A 21,516-nucleotide genomic window follows, 5' to 3' on the forward strand; every position below is an offset into this window, starting at 1 on the left:
GCTATATTCATGAGGGTGAGATTGGCTGGGTTACTGGCATGAGAGAAGATGTGAATGGTTTGGCTACTGGGAGTATAAAAAGGCGAAACTGGCTGGATAATAGTGGTAAGAGACTGGTTACAGGGGCAGAGAGAAGTGAGGCCGACTGGCTTAATGGGTCTAGAGACAGATGGTACTGGCTAGCTACTGGGCAGCAACAAAGGCTGGTTGGCTGTTAAGTGTGTGGGAAGAAGGGAGGCTGTTAGGCTACCGGGGCTGGGCTACTACTGTCTAAGAAAGGAGAAAGTGGCCATCTAGTGGTGGAAAGAGTGGCGAGACTGGCTACCTAGTGGTGGATGAAAGACTGAAGAGATATGTGAGCCTGACTGGCTAGTATGGTGGGGAAGGTGTTGGGCTGCCTACTGTGGCAGAGAGGTGTGATACAAGCCAGTTACTAGGTTGAAAGACTGGATGACTACTGGGACAAGAGAGGTTTGAGGTTGGAATAGGTTAGGGCGGGAGGGACATGAGCATCTGACAGTCAACTGACAGATCCGAGGCCACCTACTGGAAAATTTGTGTGCAACTTGCTAACTACTGGGACAAGGATGAGAAAAAAGCTAGTTGAATACTGGGTCAATAGAGGATTGAGGCTACATGACAACTAGGGCAGGTTGCCATTGAGACTGGTTGGCCTCCAAGGGTAAGAGAAAGGTGTGAGTCTGTCTGGCAACTGGGGTGGGCTAGAGAGCGAGGGGGGTGAGACTGGTTGAGTACTGGAGAGGAGAGAGGGGGTGAGGCAGGTCACTGTGGCGAGATAAAGAAGGCTGGTTACTGGCAGGTCCGTCTTACCAGCATTGTCCTGCAAAGCAATGTTCTGGGGCCCCTACACAACCATTTGCATGAGCCAAGCTTCTTTGTAGTAAATGTCTGTCGGCACTCTGATTGGTTGATGGCTATGCACCAATCAGCATGCTGAGAGCCGTTCACTGTCTGGCTGGAAGGCAAGTTGATAATCCTGCTGGGCCGTTTGGCTTGTATGATCACCACCCGTCGTTGCTTGAAGGACCCTAGAATTGTGGGGCCCTAGGCAATTTCCCAGTGTGCCTATATGTTAACATGGCCCTGGTTACTAGGGTAAGTAATGATAAAGCTGTCTGACTACTTTCTCATTGGGATACATAATGTGCACTGTATGTAACCTGTACTAGGTTTGTCATTAACCCCTTTCCACTAGTATGTGCTGCACTTTTATCGGTACTTGTTTCCTAGCATGGCGCCCATCGCATTCCATACTTAGTGGTATGCGATGCGATATTCCTGTTAAATTAACAGGAGTGCTTGTACAATGAAATATCGCATGCCAGCAAATGACATGCGATGCGATTTTTAATTGTACAAGCACCCTGATGGGTGCTTACAATGTTAAATGCACCCCCATTGTCAACAACACCCCCACTATCAACGCCAACCCAAAGTGTGGCGAGCGCAGCGGTACGTGTCCTCCGACCTTTTCTTACCCCCACTATCCATGTCGGCGTGGAGTTGATTTTAGATAGTGTGGCGAGCCACCGAGCCCGAAGCTGAATACGAGCCCGAAGCATGGCGAGCGGACGAGGAATACATGTGAAGTAATCCGTGTCCCCTCGCAGGGCTCGCTGCGCTCGCCACGCTTTGGGCTGCGCTCGCCACACTATCTAAAATCAACTCCACACCGACGTGGATAGTGGGGGTATGAAAAGTTTGGAGGACGCGTACCGTCGCCGCTTGCCACGATCTGGGGTGGCGTTGACAATGGGGGTGCATTTAACATTGTAAGCACCCATTAGGGTGCTTGTACAATTAAAATCGCATCGCATGCCGCTATATTGCATGCGAAGCGATTGCATAAGATGCACTACGATCAAAATCGGTGGCGCCGTGCTAGGAAACAAGTACCCTTTTTTCATATTCTAACCTGGGTACTGGAGTCTTACATGTTTTCCTACCCGGATTGCACTAACTACTTACAATGTAATGACCTCTTATTACAGCACCGGGTAAGGTAAGTTCGTGTATACATGTCAACACTGATATCGTAGTGGAATACTCCCTAATAATTGTGTAATGTTAAATTTAAACAATATGAATAAACACTTGTATTGATGCATACAAATAGATAGTGACTTCACTTGCGCTAATAGAACTATAACGTCCATTTCCATCACTTCTGTGATGTCACCCGAATGCCACGAACACCGAGCAAACTCTTACATCCATGTATACTTCACGATTGGGGGGAAAAGCTCGTAAAGATCTATTCACTTCATCTGTGATCTGCTCCAGAGCTGGACCTGTGATGGCGCACTTCAGTGGCGCTTCCAGAGGGGGAGGGGCTGCAGCACAATTCCCAATCCAAATAGGGGAGGAACACCAACTGCCAGTAAGTCAGCTTGGAACGGCAGTTGGTGGCAGTGGGTGTGGCTTCCCTATTTAAGCTTTTGAACTGTGCTGCAGCTCCTCCCTCTGGAGCCTCCCCTGGCGTAATAACGCTGATGGAAATATAGAAAACAGAATAAAAAAATATAACCGCGCACTCCACGTTTTCTAGTGGGACACTTACGGGGTGTTATCCCTTTCCACCGTCTTACACTATTTGTGTGGGTTTTTTTTTTTCATCAATATCTGAAAAAAGCGTCAAACGCGACCATTGAAAATTCGAAACGCTGCAGATAAGAATGTTACCACCTGGAACAATCATTAGCGCAAGTGATGTCACTGAATCTGCTTGTATTTGTGAGTTGGTGATGTGTTTGTCCCACACTGCTTTGGCGTGCCATGCAGTAATTTCGATTTGACTTCTTCTAGGTGCGTTCATACAGTGGGCTGACCATCAGTAGTAGCATGTGATGTGTACACTCTGTGTAACGCTATATAACTTGTCCTAACACTGATGGATGTATTTTTCCCCTATGTACGTTAACCGAATTCTCCCTTCACTTTTTCTGAGCAGCTATGGAATAAATGTAACTGTTGTTGGCCATATCTTTATTATCATCTTGCTCTTTCCCGGACAGATGAAGTGAATTTGGAGACCCCAAACCAAGATACGTTGGGTAACTATTTGTACTTTTTCTATACTGTAGATTTATTTAATGCATTTTTGTACATGTAGATACACGCTCCTATAGAAATAGAGCACAGATCAATTACCGGGATGCACTCACAAACATATTTACTGTTATTTCCTCCGACCTTACATTGGGGAGATGTTTCAAGCCTTACGGAGCGATAAAATGGAGATGTTGGGCAAAGCAGCCAATCCGCTTTTAGCTGTCATTTATCAATCACAGCCTATGAAATGACATAGAAGCTGTTTGTTTCTCTATTTTATCTCTGATTTTCATGTAGAGGCTCTTTAAACTCTACAATCCTCCCGTCATAGTGTGTTTGGAGGTGGAGCCTCAGGTCCATTACTATGTGCTGACAGAGGACCCTGCTCATTTCTACGGTCATTGATATTTAAAACCTTGTCCATATTTTATATACCCCATGCAATTGAAGACACGTGCCAGTGACGGGGCTCCACTCCTTTATTGAGTAGTTTGGGAGGTGCATCAGCTGTCTGTAATGAAATGGTTAGTAAGAAATCTACTAATTGACGCATCTGCAGTGGAATTTGGGGGTTGCACCTAGAAGTGTATTTTACATTCAAATTATATGAAAACTTCAGTCAGGGCCGTAGCTGGGGGGTCACGCGCACCGAGTGCTTGGGGGGGGGGGGCGCTGTCAGGTCCGGGGACAGCCAGCGGAGGTCCGGTGACAGGCAGCGTGGTTCTGGGGATTGGTGTAGCCCCTGTAGCGGCAGCTTACTTTGACTCCGTCCGTCTCCTACTAGCGCGGCGGCGGGAATCCAGCCATTCAGCGTCCGGCAAGTCTTTTCAAAGTAATCAGCGCTTCCCGCCGCCGCGCTAGTAGGAGACGGATGGAGTCAAGCTGCTGCTACACGGCTACACCAGTCCCCTGGTGCCTGTCCCCGGACCCCCGCTGGCTGCACACAGGTATGTATGTTGTCAGCGGGGAGGGGGGGGGTCTCTGGCGCCAGCGGCAAGGCGGTCATTTGGTGTCCGCCCCCCCCGGTCAGCGGAAGAGGGGGGGGGGGCACCAAATTGACTGCCTTGCCCCAGGCGCCGGAAACCCTAGTTTCGGCCCTTCTTCAGTTTAAGGCAGTGGTTCTCAAAGAGGAGCTGTGATACCCCAGGGTGCCACAAGCCAGTGTTTCGGTACCAAATAAATTCATAGGCAAAGCCAGTTCTGCTGGTACCAATCATAAAATATGTAGTCAATGAGCAGCAACTCTGTCCGCTCTAGAAGAAAGGTTTGGCCTAGGGGTGCGGTGGGAAAATGCTGATACTCCTATGGGCACCATCAAAATGTTTGGGAACCACTGGTTTGGGGCTTTTGTGGTCCTTTGAGGAAATAGTCATTTATGGCTGTATACTATGTGTGTACAGACTGTGGTAGAGTCACTACACTTAACACGTTGCACTGTGCGAGACCCATCAAAGAGGAACCTTTTTGTGTTTTTAGCGCCTACAACAAATTCGTTTCCAGAAAATGCGGAAAAATTTAAGCGGATGAGTCAGTCTGTGCCCACCATGCTGCAAGACGACGTAAGTGCAGATTCGGGTTATATTTTTCACTCTTTTATACGTGTAAAATATATAAAAATATAAAAAATGGGTACTTGTGTACTAGCACGGCGCCCACGATATTTGGTCGCACACCATATAATCGCATCGCATGCCATACACCCGATGCACTGCGATGCGATTTAAAATTGTATAAGCCCTCTATACGATGTTTAATTGTATAAGCACCCTAATGGGGGCTTACAATGTTAAATGCACCCCCACGCCACCCCCACTATGAACGTGAACCTGAAGCGTGGCGAGCGCAGCGGTACGCGTCCTCCAACCTTTTCATACCCCCACTATCCATGTCGGCGTGGAGTTGATGTTATATAGTGTGGCGAGCCACCGAGCCCGAAGCGTGGCGAGCGCACGCTTATTACTTTACATGTATTCCACGCTTCGTGGATAGTGGGGGTACGAAAAGGTCGGAGGACGCGTACCGCCGCACCTCATGGGCTCGCCACGCTTCAGGTTCACGTTCATAGTGGGGGTGCATTTAACATTGTAAGCCCCCATTAGGGTGCTTATACAATTTAAAATCGCATCGCATTGCAATGTATGCCATATACAATGCTATACATAGAAACATAGAATGTGACGGCAGATAAGAACCACTTGGCCCATCTAGTCTGCCCCTTTTTTTAAACATGTTACCTCAAACCATATTTGATCCTTATTTTTTTGTAAGGATATCAATATGCTTATCCCAAGCATGTTTTAACATTGTATGACATCGGGGGATATCTCGTCGCATCGCATGCCTTATGGTCTGCTATGCGATGGGCGCCGTGATAGTACACAAGTACCAAAAATGTTACTTTAAATGCAAATTTAGACATTCCGAAGGGGGGTTTTGAAGGATTTGTTATATTCTTCAAAGGCACTATTACCTCAAATTAATTTGGGGATCCGATTCGCTTCGCTGATCCAAAGCCGCACATCTGTCTTGGCTTAGCCTGGAGATCAAGGGTTATACCCACCAACACACACGTGGCCTAGACAGTACAAGTGGGAGGGGCATCGACCCCCACACCGCCTACCATAAAGCAGTCAGAAAAGAATGGAGCGCTGCAATGAAATGTTAAATGCATCAGCAACCTCAATCAATTGAAATAAAAATTAGAAATCGATTTTTCGTAGTCATCCTTTTTATATAGATGATATGGATTATTTATTCAGCTTATCATATGAACATTACCCAGTAATGCTCATGCCTGAGTGTATCCTGCGTGCGTCTGTCTGCTTCCGTTCCAAATCCACAGTTCTATCCTTTGTGTATGTGAATGTGTTTGTGTTACCCGGTAACATCATGCGGGGCTTCCTAACACGCGTGTAGAAGCCCTTCTGTTTTTGTATTTACTCTACATGTCTGTTTATGCATGTACGTACTGCATGCTTTGTGGAGAACATGGCTGTTTTTTTTAAAAAACCTTTATATTTTAACAGACTCAAAACAAACCTCTAACTAAATGTCACTAAGGGCCGTATACAGGTGGGCCAGTAAACGCCGCCCACCAGGTTAGCGGATGCCCGCCCCCCACAGCAGAGTGAATGGCCGCATTTGCACGTGAATAGCTGTGTTCACTTACACATACATATGCATGCGGCCGTAAGGGTGAACAATTATTCGATTGGTCTCTGACCGAATGCGGGGTGGGCGCCGACATCGAGTGACATCAGCACACCTGCACCTTCCCCTCCCCCCAAATATCCTAATATTGTACACTTATACATATTTTTTTTTTTTATTATTCCTCAGTGCTGTTGATGCAATTAATTCTGAGGCAGATGTATTAAGCCTGGTGTTAAAACGGAAGGCGATAACACATCAGCCAATCAACGCCTAACTTTCATTTTTTTTAAACCTAGCCTGTAACTTGACAGTTGGGAGCAGATTGGTTGCTGCATTATCACCATCTACTTTATCACTTCTTCAAGCGGTAGTAAATCTGCCACTGCGTCAGTCTTGCATAATGGTAGAGTCTTGAGCAGGGCTGGGCAATTGCGGCCCTCCAGATGTTGATGAACTACACATCCCAGGAGGCTTTGCATTAGTTTTGCTATGTGGCCATGCTGAAACTGATGCAAGGCATGCTGGGATGGTTAGTTTATCAACATCTGGAGGGCCGCAATTGCCCAGCCCTGGTCTTGAGGGTATTCGGATGGCTGACAGACATGTCTAACTTTTTCCAGTGTCGACCATGTCCTATCTAAAGGTCAGCCACGCCCCTGTTGTAGTTGGGCCACACCCCCTCATTAAGCTGGCCATGCCTCCAAGCATGGGCATCTACCACTGAATTCCCTTAGTGGATGCTTCATTCCCCAGCCCAACCCAAATTTGGCCGTGCCCTGCTGTAGGGTGATGGAAATTCCATTATCCACCAGGTTATGGATGTAACAATTCACCTATTACCCATAAACCATCATGGGCTGAATCAATGTGCTTAATAATACAGTTTAATAATAGGTAATGAGGATTTCGTGAGCTGCACCAATCTCAGAAGGCGGCCATTTTTATTACACCTCACAAAATGGCCGCCTCCACGACACGCCTAGGTGATGTCTTCTGGCCTCCTTTTCATTTGCAGGCTGCAAAATCATCTCACAGAGTTGATACATCTGCCTCCTGTTGAGTTGACAAGATTGTATTGGGTTCAGCTTACAACATGGATGCACATCACCATTTCCTTCCATCTATGGGGTTTTAGGGGTAAATTTACTAAGATGGGAGTTCTATTGAAGATGGGATGTTGCCCGTAGCAACCAATCGGATTCTACTTATTTATTTAGCACCTTCTAGAACAGGGCTGGGCAACAGCGGCCCTCCAGATGTTGATGAACTACACATCCCAGCATGCCTTGCATCAGTTTCAGCATGGCCACATAGTAAAACTAATGCAAAGCATCCTGGGATGTGTAGTTCATCAACATCTGGAGGGCCACTGTTGCCCAGCCCTGATCTAGAAGATAATAGAATCTGATTGGTTGCTCTGGGCATCACCCTATCTTCAATAGAACGCCCATCTTAGTACATTTACCCCTTAGAGTGTTAATGGAGACTGCTTAAGCATGCAATGGAGAAGTTGGGGGTCCATGAATGATCACTGGGTTTTGTCTTGAGGGTTAGGAAATGTCTCTCTCCGATGATGGGATTTGCCTTGACGTCTATCCCAGAGCCTGATTTATGCATACCCTCCAACATGACCCATTCTATTAGGTACTAAATGCTCTGTTCCTGGACTAACCTGACAGTGGCAGTTACAGAGGTTGGACTCCAGAACAGTCCAAAATTCAAAGAGGGGGTGGGGGGGGGGGGGTCACATCAACTGCCAGTGAGTCCAGGACAGTGATGTTTGGGGTGGCAGTAGGTGTGGCTCCCATTTTTGAATATTGGACTGTGCTGCAGGCTCACATCTGTAACTGCCACTGGCAGGGAAGTCCAGAAACAGAGCATTTTGTACCTAATGAAATGGGTCATGTTGAGGGTATGTTTATGTCCCGATGAGGCCTTAGACAAGGTACCAATTTGGGCCCCATTCTGGAGCTCTCCTAGTTACACAGAAACAAGTCTGGCTGGAGTAGTCTGGGGTCCTCTGTGACCACTTGGCATGACGCTCGGTGGTCCGGCGCTGATCGGTCTCTGGTCTATGCACAAATGAGCGAGTCCTTCGCTCTAGGTTATTCAGTCGGTATCTAACACACAAGATAACGTTTGTACTCTGTTGTTGATCATGTACAGTAACGCTTTATGTGATGTCTTCTAGACTGATGGCAGAGATACTGACTCCGCATCAGAAAGCAGCTTTCAGATTGGCAGGCACAAGAAGAGCCCCAGTTCTCTAACCAATCTTAGTGGCTCCTCTGGCATGGCGTCGATGTCCTCTGTATGTAACTCTCTGCTTCCACTAATCATGTATCTGTGCTTCTGTTGTGTGTAACAGTGTAAGTCTGTATTAATGCTTTACTATGCAGGATGAAGGTAACACAATCAGTAACGCATGGGGACAGCTATGGGATTGTTCTGGGCATGTATTGGGCTTGTTTGTTGCTGACCCATTCCAGAAGGGACAAAATGCTCTGTTCCTGGACTTCCTTGCCAATGGCAGCTTACAGAGGTGGGACTGCACCACTGTCCAAAATTCAAATAGGGGAGCCACACCTACCAGTGAGTCCCAGGCTGTGGTGTTTGGGGTGGCAGTTGGTGGGGCACCCCTATCTGAATTCTGGACGGTGCTGCAACTGCCACTGGCATGGAAGTCCAGGAACAGAGCAACTTGTCCCTCCTGGAATGGGAGGTATCCCAGACATATTTTATTCTCTGTATGTAATAAGGGATGGATTTACACAATAGTAATTGACCTATGAATCTCTGGGGAACATAGACTTCTACAAATAAAAAAAAGGATACCTATGTAATATAGGTTGAGTATTCCTTATCCGAAATGCTCAGGACCACAAGCATTTTGGATAAGGGATTTCTTTTTACACTTATTTACTTGGTCCCCTGGTGGTGCCCCAATGCCCCCCCCCCCCCCCCACCCCCCGACGTCTACAGTGTCCCCCGGCGTTACAGGTCAAATCTCCCTTATACGTTTTCAAAAACCGAAAAATACCAAAAATCAGGTTGGGGTTTTTTTGTTTCTAATATTTCCGGTTTTTTTTTCATGCTTACCTTCTCCCCCGATTGTCCACGGTGACCTTCAGGATCCTCTGCAGCGGCATCTCCGGTCCCTGGGGTAACATCACCAGCGCACTCGCGTAATGCACCCCTGGGACTAGTGATTCCGCTGCAGAGCATCCCAGGGGGGCAACATGGACATCGGGGGGGACAAGGTAAGCATGAAAAAAACACGGTTTTCGGAAACTGATAAGGGAGACCTGACCTGTAATAAAATATGGGGTACTTGTGTATTATCACGGTGCCCCCAATTTCCATCGCAGGGCATTGTACAACCACAAAATCGCGTTGCATCGCATGCCATATGTTCGCATGCGATGAGACGCTATGTTAAATGCCCCCCAGACCCGATTTTACATTGTACACCCACCCTGATAGGTAATGACTATGTTCAAATGCCCCCCCCCCCCATTCTTAACGCCACCCCGCTATCAAAGCCAACCTGAAGCGTGGCGAGTGGCGGCGGTACGCGTCCTCCGACCTTTTCATACCCCACTATCCACGCCGGCCCGAAGCGTGGCGAGCACAGCGTAATACACTACACTATATAACATCAACTCCACGCCGTCATGGATAGTGGGGGTATGAAAAGGTCGGAGGACACGTACCTCCGACCATCGCGGGCTCGCTGCGCTCGCCACGCTTCGGGTTGGTGTTGATAGTGGCGTGGCGTTAACAATGGGGGGGCATTTAACATTGTCATTACACATTAGGGTGGGGATACAATTAAAAATCGGGTCTGGGTGGGCATTTAACATTGAAATCGCATCGCATGCCATTATAATGGCATGCGATACGACGCAATATTAAAATTGTACACTCATCCCGGGAAAAGCCTCAAATAGGGTCCATCGCATACCTTAATTAGTGGTATGCGATGCGACGGGCGCCGGGATAATACACAAGTACCAAATATGGAGTTCTCACTTTAGGAGCAGGCTACTGAGCGGTGAGGGAGGCGTGTTAAAAGGCAAAATTTTACACGTAGCTGATGCGTTATACCGGGTCTAAAATTTTGTATTCCAAAATTAAGAATTTTTCCCTCACTGATCAGCCCCTGTACCTAGAATGAACCATACATATGGATTGTCTTATTGAATGTAATGTCTGCATCCGGATGGTCTGTTGGAAGGAGGGTCGGTGAGGGTAACATGATTGGTCAGTCAACATCTCTACGCGCTCAGTGCTGTTTCTCCTAACAGATGGGCATTGCCAGGATCAGTCTACACTGCGTTTTTCTTCTAGGCCGGATCCGCCTGTTGACAGCCTTAATATTAACCGAGGCCGTCTCATGGGGATTCAGGGGTACCTTCGGATAATGGCGCAGCTTGGGGGCGGGAGGCAAATTTTATGAGACCCCATTCTATTTGGCAATGTATTTCTTTCATGCCTTCGGTATACTAATTGTTCTGTACTTCCAGGTAAGTGGGAGTGTAATGAGTATGTACAGCGGTGACTTTGGGAACGTTGATGTGAAAGGCAGCATCGAGTTTTCCCTTGATTACGTGGATCAGCTGAATGAACTCGAAATCTATATCTACCAGTGCAAAGAGCTGTCGGCAGCCGACGCAAAGAAGCAGCGCTCTGACCCGTGAGTACACTGTCTGTCTGCTGGCGTATCGATAATGGGGCTAGGGGGAACCCACTCAACTCACCCTGCACCCACTCAATATACTTACCCTCTGCGTCTGCCTCGGATACAATATACAGGAAAATGGGGCCAAAGTCAACACTCCGCACATGCCAACAGTCCTGTCATTTTCAATCCGGTCCTTGAGATCTACCAACAGTCCACATTTCCCAGACTCCCTAGCTGGTGTACAGGTGCAGTCATTACTAACTGTCACATTTCCCAGACCCCCTAGCTGGTGCACACATGCAGTCATTTTTACATTTCCCAGAACACCTAGCTGGTGCACAGGTGCAGTCATTACTGTCACATTCCCCAGACCACCTAGCTGGTGCACAGGTGCAGTCATTACTAACTGTCACATTCCCCAGACCACCTAGCTGGTGCACAGGTGCAGTCATTACTAACTGCCATTTCCAAAACTACCTAACTGGGGCACAGGTCTGGTTTATTACTGTCACATTTCCCAGACCACCTGTCTGGGTGCACAACTGTCGTCATTACTAACTGTCACATTCCCCAGGCCACCTAGCTGGTGCAGTCATTACTAACTGTCCCATTACCCAGACCACCTAGCTGGTGCACAGGTTCAGTCGTTACTAACTGTCCCATTACCCAGACCACCTAGCTGGTGCACAGGTTCAGTCGTTACTAACTGTCCCATTACCCAGACCACCTAGCTGGTGCACAGGTGCAGTCGTTACTAACTGTCCCATTCCCCAGGCCACCTAGCTGGTGCACAGGTGCAGTCATTACTAACTGTCCCATTACCCAGACCACCTAGCTGGTGCACAGGTGCAGTCATTACTAACTGTCACATTCCCCAGACCACCTAGCTGGTGCACAGGTGCAGTCATTACTAACTGTCACATTCCCCAGACCACCTAGCTGGTGCACAGGTGCAGTCATTACTAACTGTCCCATTACCCAGACCACCTAGCTGGTGCACAGGTGCAGTCGTTACTAACTGTCCCATTCCCCAGGCCACCTAGCTGGTGCACAGGTGCAGTCATTACTAACTGTCCCATTACCCAGACCACCTAGCTGGTGCACAGGTGCAGTCATTACTAACTGTCACATTCCCCAGACCACCTAGCTGGTGCACAGGTGCAGTCATTACTAACTGTCACATTCCCCAGACCACCTAGCTGGTGCACAGGTGTAGTCATTACTGTCAACCCTTCAGGGAAATCAGCTATGCTTGGAGTGTGATCCAATAGCCATAATCAGATGACTTACAGTATTTCATTTTTATTTTAAGGTACGTGAAAGCCTATTTGCTTCCAGAGAAAGCAAAGATGGGTAAAAGGAAAACTCATGTGAAGAAAAAGACCCTAAGTCCGGTGTTCAATGATATTTTAAAGGTGAGAGACCGATGAATAACCAAGTTTACCACAGATCATGTAATAGTACTGTGACAAGGAATCACATCATACACTGCATCAGATGAGGGCTTGGTCTTTATTTTGTAGCAGGTAAACCGCTTACTTAGGTGATCGGCATAGGCAAGCACGGTTACAGCATTGCAGCATACAGGTGTCACAGCATAGTACGAACACTTCAGAATGCTCCAGTGGTCCCTACTGTAGCCCACACCCCGGTCTATCACCTGGGCAGCTGTTCCACCATCAGGAGCCCTGACCCTCTGCCCTGGAAACACTTATATCAGAAGAGCACAGCTGCTGCTAATCAGCCCAACCCTGGTCACATGAGTGTCGCTGCTGCTGCTGTTCTAAAACCTGGCCCGGATCCTCCACATTACTTCCTGTTGTGTGAAGATGCTGTCCCTGCCACAGTACATGTTCCTTGCAGGGGTTTTTTTACACCCTTTTTATAGAACCTTTGGGAAGCACTTGGTGGAAACGCATATTGATGCATGTGTTCAAGTAATGCGTCATTGGTGCAAGTTGGTATGTCCCCTTCTATTGCATGCCACATTCTAGTCCGTGCATGCGTTTCTATGTGCTGATGGTTACTTTTCTTTTATTTATTTTCTTAGTATAAGATACCCAAAGAATCCCTTCTGAAACAGACGCTGAACCTGTCTGTCTGGCATCATGATGTACTTGGCAGGAACAGTTTTCTTGGAGAGGTCAACGCCAATTTGGAGACATGGGACTGGAAAAATAAAGAGAAGAGTTGGCATGCGCTGGAGCCACGGGTAAGTAACTCGTTCTATGTTTTCAAGCATGTTCCTGCCCAACGCATTTCACAATGGCAGCAAACTGGCTTAAAGACATCACTCTTGTTCATAAAACTACTGCTTTTTTTTTTTTTTAAATAAAGCTTTTGACAAATGTAAAGGCCCCCATACACTTGTACGAGGATTCGCATGCAATACCCAGGCAAGTGACCCGGTGGCTGGATCACATTCGCTGTATCGTAAGCCATCCATTTGCATACGATATATTGCATGCGATCCCAGCAAGGGCTGCGAATTACAGGCCATAGGATCTCCGGCTCTGGTCCGATGTGCAGAGGATCGCGCATCAGATTGGATCCAGAGGTAAACCACATGCGATTTGACCGTTTTCAAATATTTTGAGTAATGTAGAGGTGGGTTTCAAGCAAGAACTTGAAGGATTTAAGGGTGAGAGAGTCTGGTTGGGATGGGTAAGTGATTCTCTTAGAGGGCAGCAGTCTCAGATGATGAGAAAGTAAGAGGTGATTACCAGAGAAGAGTGTATCCTGTGAGCCAGAGACTTATGGAAGCAGTGGCGTATCTATACATTTTGATCCCCCCTCTCCATAATGCCTCTTGCACATTACGCCAAACACCATAATGCCCATTACATATTACGCCACACAATGTAATGTCACTTACACTACTTGCTATGCTACTTACACATTATGCCATACACCGTAATGGCCCTTACACATTATACCACACACAACAAATACCAGGGGCGATTCAATGGCTATTTCTTAGCGAGCTTAGTAGATCGCTTAGAACTTGTGTGTGTGTGTGTGTGTGTGTGTGTGTGTATATATATATATATATATATATATATATATATATATATATCTATCTGAGTGACGGTGATACCCGGTCCCACCATGTGTGCTGAGCAATCTATGCTAACCTACATCGCTTAGCATGGGGCTGAAGTAGCCCCGTGTGTATGCCCCATAAGCCTCAGGCTGAATGTGCCCTCTGCCTGGCATGTCTCTCTCCATTTTATTATAACTAGGGGCCCCTGCGTTGTCATCCACTCCCTCTTTCACCTGTGTGAAGTTTCCCCCCTTCCCCCTGTGTAAACCATGCCCCCTCACCCTTTCCCTAGTGCGTTTTTTTTCTTGTGTATTTTCTGCTTCTGAAATACTGATGACTGATCTCCTTGTCTTTGCGTAGACCCCAGCAGCTGGCATTGGATTAGAGAACAGAGGACAGATTATACTGTCTCTAAAATATAATCCAGTGTCACCCACGGGTATGTACAAGCTATTACTTATTATGTTATATTCCACCTACCAATTGTTCCGTGTGACCGGTGGTATTGCTTTGTATAGTAATGGTTGGTTTCGCTTTGAATCCAGGAACCGGTACCAAGGCGGTTACAACGGGGGAAGTGCACATCTGGATCAAGGAGTGCCTCCAACTCCCCATGCTTCGTGAGAACAAAATAAACTCTTTTGTAAAATGGTAATTCTTCTTCTATATCTATCTTCTACACCGTGCCGTAACTACACATTTTGGTGCCCTGTGCCAGAAAAGGAATTGGTCCCACCCCTCCCCCACCTACTGAAAACAAACTGTGTGTACCAAACATTTAGTAGGGGTGTAGCTTCATGGAGAAGAGGTAACACTGCAATGCCCCTTACACATTATGCAGCACAATGTAATGCCCCTTACACATTGTGCCGCATACCTTAATGTCATGTCACATTACACCCACAGTGTCCAGAGTAGTACCCCTTACACAACTGCCCCAGTACCTCTGCCCACTGTGTATCCTGGCGCTGCTGCTGCTATTGAAGCCTGGGAGGAGAGCAGAGCTGGCAGATATTTTGCATATGGGCACCAGCTCTTGAGCCAATTGGAACTCGCGGTCCAACCGCCAATTGCTAACTGAGACTCTGATAGGCTGATGGCCGGCACCACATTTGAAACATCCACAGGAATGAAGCTGAGCAGCGGGGACCAGTGGCAGCGGTGCAGATACGCTGTGGGCAAGGCACCACTGGCACACACCTAGTTACGGCCCTGATCTTACTTTTTTATTATGTCCCGTAGTTTTGTGGTTTTTCAGACTCTGGCCACAGGACCCGGGTCCAACCAGTTCATGTTTTCCAGGTCTCCTCACGGAATCACAAGTGGCATAATTAGCTCCACCTGTGGTTCTTATAAAATGTCTCAGTGAGTAATGACTCCACCTGTGCACCTGCTGGGTGACCTGGAAAATGGGAATTGTTTGGGGTCCTGAGGACCGAGTTCGAAAACCATTGCTGTAGTAATGTAATATAATGTAACCTATGTATAATGCTAAAACACCTAATGGTGATCCCGGCTATACAGACGTGTCGCCATACATCATTGCTGCAGTGGAGCCACCAGAAGATGATAAATAATAGATGATACTTTTAGATCTATACGTAACAGAGTCTCGTCATTTCTACACAAAGGACCTTATTCTAGTTCACTCTTTCTGACAAAATCCTTCTTAGATGGACAAAACCATGTGTTTTGCAGGTGGGGCAGATGTAACTTGTGCAGAGAGAATTAGATTTGGGTGGGGTTTTACTTCAAAGCGAGATCTATATTGCAGTGTAAAAAATAAAGCAGCCAGTATTTACCCTGCACAGAAACAAAATAACTCACCCAAATCTAACTCTCTCTGCACATTTTACATCTAAGAAGGATTTTGTCAGAGAGTGAACTAGAATAAGGCCCAAAGTGCGACAATGTAGCGACCATCTTTTTTTTTTTCCAATGCAACCAAATGTCAACATATAATCAACATGGACACAGTCTAAGTGTGTACTCGGCACACTATTATGGTCTCCCGCCATGCCGTAGTGGATGGTATGGCATGAAATACTGCCTGTCGGCACATGTCTGTTAAAAAACCATGAAAAACTCATGTCGACATTTGACTGTTAACATAATGCTTGTGTCGACATTTTGACCCTGTCGACCTTAGGCATGTCTACCTATTTCAGGTGTCAACCTAAACCCTGTCAACCTTCATTGGCCCTATACCAGTGGTCAGGGAACTTGGCCCTCATTACCCCACACAGTGCATGTTTTGCTGGTAACCCAGCAGGTGCACAGGTGTACTAATTACTCACAGACACATTTGATAAGGTCCGCAGGTGGAGCTAATTATTTCACTTGTGATTCTGTGAGGAGACCTGCAAAACGTGCACTGCGTGGGGTAATGAGAACCGAGTTCCCTGACCACTGCCCTATACCCTTGAAAATGATTGGCAGAATCTAACTGGTTGCCATGAGCAACACCAAAGGATGTACCCACCTTCTTTTTTTTTTTCTTTTTTCTTAATTTGTTATCCCTTTCGTCCATAGTACGATACTTCCTGACACCAGCCGGAAAAGTCGCCAGAAAACGCGGACTATGGACAAAACCGCCAATCCTATTTTTAACCACACAATGGTTTATGACGGCTTCAAAGAAGAAGACTTGAGAGAGGCTTGCGTGGAGCTCACCGTGTGGGATCATAACAGACTATCAAATCACTTCATAGGCGGTCTGCGATTAGGCCTTGGAACAGGTAAAATCAATCAGATCGGTTATCGATGCATCACACCTGAAACTTATAACTATTCAAAACAGCGCCGCGCAATGCTGTGTGCAATAATTCTGCAAAGAAAGGATTAGTTCCGTGCTTGCAAAGTTCAGTCCCCCAGGCATCCCAGTCCAGGTATTAAGGCTATCACTGTTTACGCACAAGTGACAATTTAGTACCGCAAACAGTTTGCTTATATCATGTGTGCACAGACAGGGATAGTCCTTAAACCTGGGGCCAAATACATTAGCCTCCGGTCGCCGGCTGAACGTGGAGGTTTGTTTAAAGGGGCAGTGATTTTACAAGGCATGGTTTTATCCACTGGACTATGGAGGTGCCTTGAGGACTGCATTCAGCTAACCCCCCCCCCCCCCCCCCCCCCCCCCAAAAAAAAGGCCTTTTCCTATTCAGTTGCGGATGTTTTTTTCCCTTTGGTGAAAAGCCAACACTGTATCGGCGGAAAATTTGCTAGAGCTTCTAATATTTGAAAAAAATATATATGATGTTGCCCACTGCAACCAATAAGATTCTGTGTATTATTTGTGTGTTGCATCCTAGAAAATAATAGACAATCTGATTGGTTGCTATGATAAACATCACCTCTCTATTTTTTTGTAGCTTTAGTAAAGTTATAGTAACACACTTATAGAGGGTACACAGTGAGAGATGCTCTATTTTTCTATTCGATTTTGCTTATAGAAGCAAAAATGAATAGAAATCAATTCTATGCCAATGCACGCTCCTGTGTAGTAGAAATCGAATAGAAGAAAATCAAAAGGAGAAGTAAAACCTTCAGAATAGGTAGAATAGGCCAAATCTAATCGAATTGAAAATGGAATCGAACTGTGTGTACCCACTATAAGATTTCACAAGCAACATATTTTATTACCAGTTATTTTCATGGCGCACACATACTCTGTAGCGCTTTACAGAAAATATTTGAACACTCACCTCAGTCCCCGCCCCAGTGGAGCTTACACTCTATATTCCCTACCACATGTACACGCACACACAGACATTCTAGGGTTCATTTGTTGGGAGCCAATTAGCCTACCAGTATATTTTTGGATTGTGGGAGGAAATCTGAGGAAACCCATGCAAGCACGGGGAGAATATACAAACTCCGCACCGTTAGATCCATGGTGGGAATCAAACCCATGACCTCAGCGCTGTGAGGCAGTAATGCTAACCATTACACCTTCCGTACTGCCCCGTATATATAACACATGGTGGGGCAGTAATGCTAACCATTACACCTTCCGTACTGCCCCGTATATATAACACATGGTGGGGATAGAACCCATGACCTCAGCGCTGTGAGGCGGTAATGCTAACCATTACACCATCCGTATATATAACACATGGTGGGGATAGAACCCATGACCTCAGCGCTGTGAGGCAGTAATGCTAACCATTACACCATCCATACTGCCCGTATATATAACACATGGTGGGGATAGAACCCATGACCTCAGCGCTGTGAGGCAGTAATGCTAACCATTACACCGTCCGTACTGCCCTGTATATATAACACATAGTGGGAATAGAACCCATGACCTCAGCGCTGTGAGGCAGTAATGCTAACCATAACACCATCCGTACTGCCCCGTATATATAACACATGGTGGGGATAGAACCCATGACCTCAGTGCTGTGAGGCAGTAATGCTAACCATTACACTGTCCGTACTGCCCCGTATATATAACACATGGTGGGAATAAAACCCATGACTTCAGCGCTGTGAGGCAGTAATGCTAACCACTACACCGTCCGTGCTGCCCCGTATATATAACACATGGTGGGAATCAAACCCCTGACCTCAGCGCTGTGAGGCAGTAATGCTAACCTTTACACTGTCCACGATGCCACTCTGCCACTGTTTAACTTGCCCGTTCTTCTCATTTAGGAAAGAGTTACGGAACAGTTGTAGACTGGATGGACTCGAGCCATGAAGAAACGACAATGTGGGAAAGGATGATTACCTCTCCCAACACCTGGGTTGAAGGCTTACTGCCACTGCGGATGTTTAAGATGGCCAAAATAGCCAAATAATTTGGAAAATAGCCTATCCCTTCCATCGTAACCCAGCACTGCGATCACCTTTACACTATAAACCTCACTTGCTTCTTGTGAATGTAAACAGATGATGTCTTCACTCTGTATCATCTCCTCTACTGTGTTACATCATGGGTGGCAGTCCCGGCTGGAAGACCGCCATAAGGAGCAGCCTCTGCAAATATGGAACCGCGTAATGTTCTGTTGTGTTTTTTGTTTTTTTACTGTGGTACAATGGGAACTCGATTCGAAAGAGATAATGAAGTCTTTAACTATTACTCAATGTGGGAAAAAGTTGTATTTTATCCCCCGCTGCTATTTTTTAGAAAACTATCGGAATGGGTGATGATTCCTTTTCCATTTTCATCCTGTTCCGCATTCCCCCCCCCCCCTGCCTCATTAAGGCACACACAAAATGGAAGCTACCTTTCCCCTAGCTGGTTTCTGTGCCATATTGGGAACTTCCTATAGAAAATGGGTCGAAAGGTGTAAAATATGGTAAATATGGATCTCTATAAATATATTTAATTTTTATTGCATCCTGGCTTACGTGATTTTCAAGCCTGCGGGGTAACCTGGTTTTTGAGCAATATTCAAAATGTCTGATTTTCACTTTGGCGTATGTTCGTTCTTTCTGTGCTTTAAATGTGACTCTTAAGCTTCTGATAAATATGTACTTGTGTAATGGGTTTTGTACAAAATGAAAGTGTCAATATTTGGGAAAAATTAAATTTGAAATAGAGATGTGTATATATGTAATTATATCAATAAAATGATTGTAAAACAGTTGTTTTTCTGACTTTATCCTGTTCAAGTAGCTTTCCGTATCTTTGTATATTCAATTAACGTAACGCTATTGAAATATTGGTTTTAACTAGTCTTAAGGCCCATCTCATGGACGGGAGAAAGTTTGCTTTTGCAATTCCACCTTCCCTTCCCAACCACAGCAGGGCAGAAGCTGCTGCAGCAGGTCTCCAACCATCCACCTTCCCTTGCCAATCACAGCAGGGCAGGAGGACAGGGGATTAATTTGGATCTGTGTGAACCGGTCTCTGTCTCATTTTCCCCCAAAAATTGGGATGTTCCAGTGTCCCTTGTGAGCTCGGTTGGGAGTCCCCCGTGAATAGCGTCTATTCAGGCCCCCACAGCGGCAAGAACGGGGCCTGGCCTTGCGGGAGCGGTGCAAGTATAGGCCACGCCCCCTCATGCTAGGTCATGCCCCCAAAATTTCTGGGCGTGCATGATCGTCCCCCCTCCTCAAAGTTGGTAGGTAGGGTGTAGTTTCACAACAGCTGGAGGGCCACAGTTTGGCCCTGTCTGACCTATGAGGACCGCCACCTTACACATGAACACAATAGTTGCAGGTGCGGCACAGGATCCTATAAATCTTTCATCCCTGGCATTAAGAATATGGCCAAGCAGATGGACATAGCGGGGAAGGACATTAGTGGACGTATAGGGAAGTAAGGAGAACAAGGCAAGTCCAGTAGGCTTGCAGACAACTCATTATCAGAGACATCATTTGCAAATCGTTCCCCAGTTCTCTGTGTGAAGAGAATCTAGAATGTTATCCCTCTTCTTTTGGTCCTTGAGCTGTTCTATAATTCTAGGGTGTGATACAATGTAGAGGTGAGGCATCTGGAGGCTTTCTCACAAAGACATCAAGTGCAGTGGGACTTGACCCAGAAGGAGAAGAGTCATTTAATGAATCCGTTAATGGTAACAAATGCTTAATTTGTAAATCATTGTAAAAGCAAGAAGGAATTCTGAAACGTGGTTGAAGTCCACTGAGATCCGGATAAACGCATCCCAAATCAGGTAGGAGCTTGATGTTGCATGAGGTCCAGAGTTCAAATGTCATTTATGTAAGACCTGTAGGGAAGGATGAATTAGTTCAGAGAGGCCTCTTTCGGGTGGAGTTGAGGCTAAGGGCCCCACTGTCACTTGAGTATACTCTGCATCACTCAATACTCAGTGGCCTCCTATTAATTTGTATGTTTTTTTTTTTTTTTTTTTATTGGACCGGCTCTCTCCCCCCTCAAAAGCGTTAAATCGTGGGTTCTGAAAAGCACCCATAATGTGCTGCTAACGTACGATCTCCGGCTCCGATCAATGCACACCGGACCATGCATCGGATTGGATGTCATACACATGCGATTTGGGTAATTTCAGCCAATTTCTCGGCCATATCGCCAGAAACAGGTGAAATCTTGGCCTAATCGCATAGTGTATGGGCCGGGGGGCATAACACTTGATGCTGAACCCTGATAAGTTCACTGCTTCCACCCTTAAAACTCCAGTCATGTTCCTCCTCACGGACTTGACCCTTTCCACAAAATGCCTGTTGAAGGAGTTGACTGCTATGTTCTAAGGCAGGGATGGGGAACCTTTGGCCCTCCAGCTCTTGTTGAACTGCACATCCCAGCATGCTCTGCTACAGCCTAGCATGCATCCCTGACTATATTGTCAGATTCGACTGCATGTTAAAACAATTGGGCGTAGCATTAATGATCCGCGGGTGTGCATCCTTAACAATATACTATGTACACGCTGAACGATATGCACGATGATATCCTTATCCTGTATATCTGTCAGAAAAATCATATAGTGTGTATCCAGCTTTAGACAGATGGTAGATCGGGCAGTAACATTGGTGGCCAATAAAAGACCAAATGTAATCTAATTTCCATCAAATGCAAGAATCGCTAGATTGTCCGTTGAAGCCATTGAGCCACCTGGTTGACAGACATAACATT

The 21,516-nt window shown here is 46.3% G+C and overlaps 1 protein-coding gene across 15 annotated transcripts in view; it reads left to right on the forward strand.

The window, feature by feature from the left end:
* The window catches only part of SYTL2 (synaptotagmin like 2), a 102,773-nt gene extending 83,227 nt beyond the window's left edge, over positions 1 to 19,546 (forward strand). For 13 of the 15 annotated variants that reach the window (XM_083170285.1, XM_083170288.1, XM_083170284.1 and 10 more), the window contains 10 exons: positions 3,036 to 3,074; positions 4,549 to 4,631; positions 8,417 to 8,536; positions 10,752 to 10,921; positions 12,222 to 12,324; positions 12,960 to 13,121; positions 14,313 to 14,391; positions 14,498 to 14,603; positions 16,485 to 16,690; positions 18,612 to 19,546. In XM_083170285.1, the coding sequence (XP_083026411.1) occupies positions 3,036 to 3,074; positions 4,549 to 4,631; positions 8,417 to 8,536; positions 10,752 to 10,921; positions 12,222 to 12,324; positions 12,960 to 13,121; positions 14,313 to 14,391; positions 14,498 to 14,603; positions 16,485 to 16,690; positions 18,612 to 18,757 (1,214 nt within the window). In that variant the 3' untranslated portion in view covers positions 18,758 to 19,546. The remainder of the gene's footprint in view (positions 1 to 3,035; positions 3,075 to 4,548; positions 4,632 to 8,416; positions 8,537 to 10,751; positions 10,922 to 12,221; positions 12,325 to 12,959; positions 13,122 to 14,312; positions 14,392 to 14,497; positions 14,604 to 16,484; positions 16,691 to 18,611) is intronic. The other 2 variants (XM_083170289.1, XM_083170295.1) reach the window with 1 other exon arrangement.
* Positions 19,547 to 21,516: the final 1,970 nt, after the last annotated feature.

Source organism: Crinia signifera, chromosome 2 (genome assembly GCF_055691185.1).
Source record: "Crinia signifera chromosome 2, ASM5569118v1, whole genome shotgun sequence".
In the NCBI taxonomy this organism is placed as follows: Eukaryota; Metazoa; Chordata; class Amphibia; order Anura; family Myobatrachidae; genus Crinia; species Crinia signifera.